The following is a 7,550-nucleotide window of genomic DNA, read 5'->3' as shown; positions in this document are numbered from 1 at the left end:
GCTTTAGTAGCCAGAATGTGTGTTTATTTCTGCCCCTCTTTTTGTAATAATACTAATAGTAGACACTATACTAAGATTAGAAGCTAAGTTCACGAGTATAGCAGCTGCTAAGTTAACGTTATCTGCACTTCAATGGAGACGCTGTCAACACCACAGAAGGTATAGTCCGTTATTGTAGTTGTGGACGAAGTTGTGTTGTGCTTTCTTTAGAAAAAGGTTACTCGTTATAGCAGTTAAAGCAAACAGAAGATGCATCTTATTTGACCCATTGCTTATGTTATAGTTGCATGTGTACCGTACCGTTGATATCATGATTCATGCACTGCCTAGCATGCACTGCCTGTGCGTATGCATGAAAACAAGAAAGAATTGTAGCCTGTGCATTAACGGTCCACACAGATAGCTGTAGAAACGTTTCATGTTACTCGCATACTGGCCATTAGCATAAATTAAGTACCTAATTAATGTTGGTTGACTGCTTCCAGTGCTTATGCTGTGGTTCCAGTTAAATGCTGGTTCAGGTAATGTGCTCGTTCCAGACTCCAGACAGCTAATACGGTATGCTGTTGGAACCTGCACAGTAATGTTTTTGTTGGTGCCAACCGTGCCATTATACAGTTCAATGAATGTGCTGGTTCCAGACAGTTATGGTGTTGAATGTTCTGGTTCCATGTAGTCATATGATTCATGATGGTTCGGGTTTCGTGAATTTGTGTTTTTGACAGTGAGTGGTTTCTATTTATTTATAAATGGCCTGAACCCAGGCTAGTTAAACCACAGCATCCAATATGTTTCACTGGCAGAGTGATCAGATGCCTTCATGTGCAGTCTTGGTTACAATGTCAACGTGACTGCAAAACGTCATACAGGTGTGTTTTCCCAGCAGGAGCTGTGTCCGCCGCCTCCCAGCGGAGTTGTGTCCGACAGCCTGTCACTGTCATCTTACAAAGAATACCCTACACACCGTCCATTCATCACCACGTATCACACACCCCTGACACACACGCATCATCTCACATCTCGCCTTTCCTCACCCAGCAAGGCATTCCCAGAGACCAACAGCGCAGGTAAGGCGTGTGCGTGTGCATGTACGTGTGTGTGTGTGTGTGTGTGTGTGTGTGTGTGTGTGTGTGTGTGTGTGTGTGTGTGTGTGTGTGTGTGTGTGTGTGTGTCAAACTATGCAGTCTCCTTCTAGGTTAGGTATTGAGGTGTATCGGAGCGCCATGGTTACAGCATTTGCAATTTGACACTTGACACTATCCTGACGTCTCCGTTCTCATTCTTCTATGCTCCCACCCCAGTCCCACCACGTCCAATGTTGTTTTTGCCATTGCACCAAAATATGAGTCCCGATGAAGAAATACTAGCAGAGATTTTGCAGCATTACCAGTGTGTGCAAACTTTATTTCTTCTTTAACCCATTTAAAACATTTGTACGTCTCTAAATGTGTTGATGAATTGAACATGGTGGACCCTCTTGTAAACAAGTGTAATGCTTAATTGGGTCGTCCACTCACAGTTAACAGTCTTTGTATTGAGTTTGTGCTTGAAATGTACTGTGATTCTGCAAGCTGTTAATAAATATTTCAATCAATCAATTTTGGGGCGGGAACCCCTTTTGGTGTTTTAACTAAGCATTATGTTATACTTTAGCTATTGAAAAATAGCAGATCTACAAGCTCATAGCGCACCACCGAGTGGCGCGCTACGAGCTTGCAGGTCTGCTATTTTTGAAAAAATCGTGAAAATGCGGCACAAATCTATGAATATATATTCTTTCAGAGGACTTTCTTTTTTATTCTGACGTCAGTCCTAAATGGGTTAATACACCTACAACACAAAACGTTTGCACACCTAGAAATCCGGCGTATGCACAGGTGCGTAGGCCAGTGGACATCAATGGAAGGAACAGAAGACACCCGCACACTGTGTATTTGCTTGGCACAAGAGTGCTTTAATAATGCATAATTGCATTATTAAAGAAAATACTCTTGTGCCAAGCAAATACAGTGTGCAGGTGTCTTCTGTTCCTTTCTGTAATACATCAAAATTGCCTTCCCTTATAGTTAAGCCATGTACTGCACAGAAAACAGGCCATTTACAACCTCACAATCTTGTGAATCTGCTATGTTTTGATGCGCGATACCAACGTATTTAAATATAAATCACCCTTGTTGCATATTTTGAATGTTATGATTATGAATATGAATGTTATGATGCATTGCAGTGTAGCGTTCTTTTTGTGTTTGTACGGTCATGCACATAATGTGATTGTGTGCGTAGCCATCTTATCTGCATTAAGGAACCTCCAGGAGAAAATAAGGAGGCTGGAACTAGAGGAAGGCGGAGCCAGGCTGAATCTCCACGTGACGGGGGGCGGGGCCACACAATCCCACACAGTCACACCGCGACAGAGTGAGAAAGTCACCCGGAGGAGACTCTCAGACCCAACCCAGGGAGACACTGGGACAGAAACCACTTACCATTCCAGTTGCAACCAAGGTGATTGTGAGATAGTATCATTTATTGCAGGGGTTCTCAACGTTTTTGGCCGGGGACCCCCAGAAATGCTTTGGCAATGTCTCGGGACCCCTGCCCCACCCCCTCCCCCGACCCCCAATATAAATTGACTGCTACAATAACCTTATTAATAGAGACAATACACCATGAATAAATACTGAAACCAGATATAATCATTAGGGAAGGTGAATGCATGTACTATGTGTACTATATGTAAACTCTTCATTTCCATTTTCCAGCCATTCAATTCAATTTCTTTAATAATTTGCGGACCCCCCAAAATAATTTGGCGACCCCCCCCCCGAGGGGCCGTGACCCACGGGTTGAGAACCCCTGATTTATTGAACCTTATTGGCATTTTCCCCCCACTTTATCTTTTTCTGCGGATGTCATTGTGTCTGTTCTGTTCACTCTCCCTCTCTCGACAGCATTGATCACCCAGTTGGCTGCTGCAGAGTCTCGCTGTGTGCAGCTGGAGAGACAGCTGGAACACATGAGGAGGATGGTGCGTCACGCCAAGGCGGACAGGACCAGCCTGCTCAAACAACAGGTCAGCTAACATGGAGGCTACAGTAGAGTAGACCCAATGCATTATGTGTCTTGCTGAGCTGTATAGTAGCTCTGCGGTTGTTTCCCCTGATGTCCAGTCTGTCATTTTTTGCAGGTTTGGAAATAATGTAACACTGGAAAGTCTGCACACTGGTTTCAGCTCCAACTGTAATTTTGTATCGCCACAGAAGGTGGCATTTCGAGCCGAAGTGGCTCTTCCTCAGGTCACTTTGCTGGTAATGTCACCGTAATAAAAATAAACTTTTGAGCTGGATCCAGAGTGCAAGCTTGGCATTGTTTCCAACATCTGGCTTTCAGACATGACGTCATGTGGTAGCCAAGTCTATGGATTTATGGTCTTATTCATGCCCCCCAAAAAATCAGCATGTCCCCCGTGACGTCATGTGGCAGCCAGTAAATTAATTAATCAATTCACAGTCATTATACTTTCCCTCGCTATCCCTCCTGGCACGCCCTCATGGTACAGTATATGGTGCATTTATTTATAGATGGATTGAAATAAAGTTTAATGAGATGTTGGCCTGCAGGTTTGCGCCAGGTCGTCTGAGCCGGTGCTTGATGCTGTGTCTGAACAAGTCCAGATGGAGAAGCTGGAGAGACTGGAGCAGGAGTACCTTCGTCTGACACGCACACAGAGCATCGCTGAGGTACAGTCTATCTATAACAAACTGGATGGGTAGTCTATAGAATAGAACGTAAACATTCACTAAATAGAACGTCCATGTATACAGTATATATTTATTCATGAAAGGTATTTTGATAAACAATGACGATATTAGAATGGAAACCTGATTATTCCTAAAGCCTAATTTGTCTCCTTTAACATGCCTTGCCCTTATCATGGTTTGTTATCTCGCCAGCTGGCATTGACAAACACTGTTGCATGCGTTTAGATACATTGGCTGCTAGTCTACGCCATGGAAAGGGAGATGAATCGGGACCCTTTCGGCTTTTCTTAAGGCTGAGTTACAGCGGGGGTACCAGTGATTCAGTAAAAGCCATTTATTTGGTCATGTGCTTGTCTCAGAGAAAGATTTGTGAGATCGAGATAAAGCTACAGGAGGAGGAACATCAAAGAAAACTGGTCCAGGATAAGGCCAAGCAGGTACACACACGCACACACGCGCGCACACGCACACACACACACACACACACACACACACACACACACACACACACACACACACAAACATACACACACACGTCTAGACATAAACGCAGTAAATCCTTTAACATTGTTTCTGTTGTTCTCATTGGTTGTCTGCAGTTACAGACAGGTTTGGAAGCCAATAGGATCTTACTTCAGTCGGTGTCACCCCGGCTGCCTCGAAAGCGGTCCAAAGAGAAGAGGCCCGTTTCCAAAGTAAATGCACTGAGGAAACATGACTGTATAGACCAAGGAAGTAAAATATTCTCACATAGGTCTTTATATTGGAAGTAAAGGTCCCTGCACACTTGGAGTTTTAGCAGCGTTTTTCCAGAAAACGTGGCCAGTCTGCAAGGGCATTTAGTGTAGATCTGCTTGGGCTGAAAACCTTCCTTAAATCTGGAAATGACTGATGCCTTGTTTCATCTATTCACTTGAGTGTGAACAGGCTTCTTGTCATGTGAAAGCTGTTTGTTTACCTCTTTGCAGAAGTCTTTACAGCAATCCTCTCACACACAGCCACACTACAGACTGAGCCTCGGGGATGTGCCCTTTGTGACTGGAACGGTATGAGTGCGCACACACACACACCATATTGTACATTATGTAGTTGATACGTGTCAACTTTTGGTTGTTGACATGTGCTGATGGTGTCTCCTTTACAGAGCGTCACAGTCCCGCCCCCACGAGAGACCCCGGAAAATAATTCCCCGTTAATTTTCAAAAAGTATTTATTTAGACGTTTACGCTGCAGACAAAGCCAACTTGAGTTGTGACACATCATGACAATAAACACAAAGTTTCGGGCCAAACTAAGAATTAGAAAGAAGGAAAGAAACGGCAGGTTACAACACTTTTTTATTTTAATTTTATTACGTTTATTAGTAATTTGTAAAAGTTTGGTCTAAAATATTGTGTTTGTTGTCATGATTTGTCACAACTCGAGTCGAGTTGTCTTTAATATAAGGTCTTTAAATAAATAAAAACTTTTTGAAATGTCTATGGGAAAAATGCATTGGGAATTATTTCCTGGGCCTGGCGTCGTCATGAAAGGGGACGGGACTGCGACGCTCTATAGAGGGTATGTTTCGTGAAGGGGGGGGGCACATTTCCTTGACATGAGTTAATTCATAATACACGTTCTGTCTCCCTGCGTGCCTCCAGTCGGTAGGGTGCAGCCACTCGGTCCGAGCCAACGTCCAGTCAGTTCTGTCTCTGCTGAAGCAGCACCAGCCCCAGCTCTGCAACAGCCGCGTACTGTCTCGCAGGCGGACCGACGGTCGCAGCCAATCCGACGGCAGCTCCTCCTCCTCCTCATCCGGCAGCGGGGGTGGTGGGGAGGAGCTTTCAGAGCTACTGCACGGACTTCAGGAAGAGCTCCGGCTCATGAGCATGTGAGTTCACATGGATTCAAACTTCTCAGTCGCCCACGACTGATTTCAGTCATTTGGATTCCATAGAAGTCAAGCGTTTCTTCTGTGAAAGCATACTGCGCACCGAAAATAGCAGATCTACAAGCTCAGGTCTGCTATTTTCGGTCATTAGTTATTTTACGATGAAAGAGTATTTGAAGTGATCAAACTATAGCAATAGTTTAGAAGCATCTTCCACAAACATGAATGGTCTCAGAAATGTCATGATTTCTTCAGCTGGTCGGCCTAAAACTAGCCTTGCGTAGCTAGCCTTCATCTGCAAGTCTGGCCCCTCGATTGTGGGAGGACTTCACGGCCGAAATGGTGATGGCCAATCAGATTTGTCTGGAAAAACTGCCTCCCCCTGGCCAACCGGGGCGCCTGATGGAGGGGAAAGGAACTGGTCGGAATAACGTGCTCCTTCCACGTGCTACATCCGGCCGGGAAACTCCCCCCCCTGTCAGGTGAAAAGAAGCAGCTTGAACTCCTCATGCATAGAAGGAAGCATGAGGTCTGTCCGCTGCCCCCCCCCCCCCCCCCCCAGGTTGGCAGAGGAAGTGTAGCGTCCAGGATTACATTAGATAATTGACACTGGGATACATTTTTTTAATAAAATAAATAAAAAAAGATTTGTCTGGAACCAGGCTATAAGGGCCATATTCAAATATGGGGCTGTTTGTATATTGATGTTGAGAAGTTTGTGAACATGATTCGGTATAATGCAGTGTGCAAGTGTGACAAAATCATAGCATGCATGTAGAGTTGTGCAGTTTTACATTACAAGTCCCTTCTAATATGACTAAAACAGTTTTAAGTACCGACATCCACATGATTCTATTTCTTCCTGAGCGGAGTGCACACACTCGTGTCGCTTTCGTATGTCGGTCTTGAATGCCAGTAAATTATACAGAACTTTGTGTGTGCGTGTTTGTGCGTGCATGTGTGTGTGCGTGCGTGTGCGTGCAGAGAGCAGGATGAGTTAACGAGGCAGGTTGAAACCAGTGTGTCCGAGCAGGAGAGGAGAGAGCTACACAGAGACCAAGAGATGCTGCTGCTGAAGATGGAGAGGAAAGGGGAGCAGATTAACAAGCTCTACAGACATAAAACACATGTAGGTATACATGCATGTCATCCTCATACATCATCATCATCATCATGATGAAAGGCACCGCTCACTGTATGATGATTAGAGCGCCGCTCTGGTTTTTACTTACTTAAAAAATCGAATTGATTTTTGATTGATTATCTATTTGTGTGTGTGTGTGTGTGTGTGTGTGTGTGTGTGTGTGTGTGTGTGTGTGTGTGTGTGTGTGTGTGTGTGTGTGTGTGTGTGTGTGTGTGTGTGTGTGCGTGTGCAATCATTACTTGGTTATGTCTTACTTCATCCCCCTCTTTGTCTCACTGTCTGGCACTATAGATGAAGAAACTGCACAGGGAAGCCAGTGGAACTGGGAACCGGAGACTGCATGGCGAGAGGGGCGAGGTGCGGGTGACCACCACGGTGGCCACCAGGGGGCGCTCTGCGGGGGCGGTGAAGGTGGTGGCCCCACCCCCTGGTGAGAGGAGCAAGAAGAACCTGAGACTGCTGAGGGACATGAGAGCTCTGCAGAGCTCACTACGGACCTGAACCTCAACACAACAAGAGCTCTGGCAGAGCTCACTACGGACCTGAACCTCAACACAACAAGAGCTCTGGCAGAGCTCACTACGGACCTGAACCTCAACACAACAAGAGCTCTGGCAGAGCTCACTACGGACCTGAACCTCAACACAACAAGAGCTCTGGCAGAGCTCACTACGGACCTGAACCTCAACACAACAAGAGCTCTGGCAGAGCTCACTACGGACCTGAACCTCAACACAACAAGAGCTCTGGCAGAGCTCACTACGGACCTGAACCT

The 7,550-nt window shown here is 45.4% G+C and overlaps 1 protein-coding gene across 2 annotated transcripts; it reads left to right on the top strand.

Annotated features, from left to right (window-relative positions):
- Nucleotides 1–58: 58 nt before the first annotated feature.
- Nucleotides 59–7,276, top strand: cep57 (centrosomal protein 57; the record flags this gene model as incomplete). Of its 2 annotated transcripts, none has more annotated exons than XM_083772579.1 (11): nt 59–159; nt 887–1,067; nt 2,284–2,502; nt 2,949–3,070; nt 3,618–3,737; nt 4,118–4,195; nt 4,358–4,453; nt 4,727–4,804; nt 5,402–5,631; nt 6,616–6,760; nt 7,067–7,276. In XM_083772579.1, the coding sequence occupies exons 1-11, from the start codon at nt 133–135 to the stop codon at nt 7,274–7,276; spliced, it is 1,506 nt and encodes a 501-aa protein (XP_083628705.1). In that variant the 5' UTR covers nt 59–132. The 2 variants fall into 2 exon arrangements, with proteins under 2 accessions (XP_083628705.1, XP_083628704.1); XM_083772578.1 differs by having other exon boundaries at nt 94–159; nt 884–1,067.
- Between the last annotated feature and the right edge of the window lie 274 nt (nt 7,277–7,550).

The sequence above is a fragment of the Protomyctophum parallelum genome (assembly GCF_964188405.1).
Source record: "Protomyctophum parallelum genome assembly, chromosome: 9".
Classification (NCBI taxonomy): domain Eukaryota; kingdom Metazoa; phylum Chordata; class Actinopteri; order Myctophiformes; family Myctophidae; genus Protomyctophum; species Protomyctophum parallelum.
This window is presented reverse-complemented; position numbering and strand designations above follow the sequence as displayed.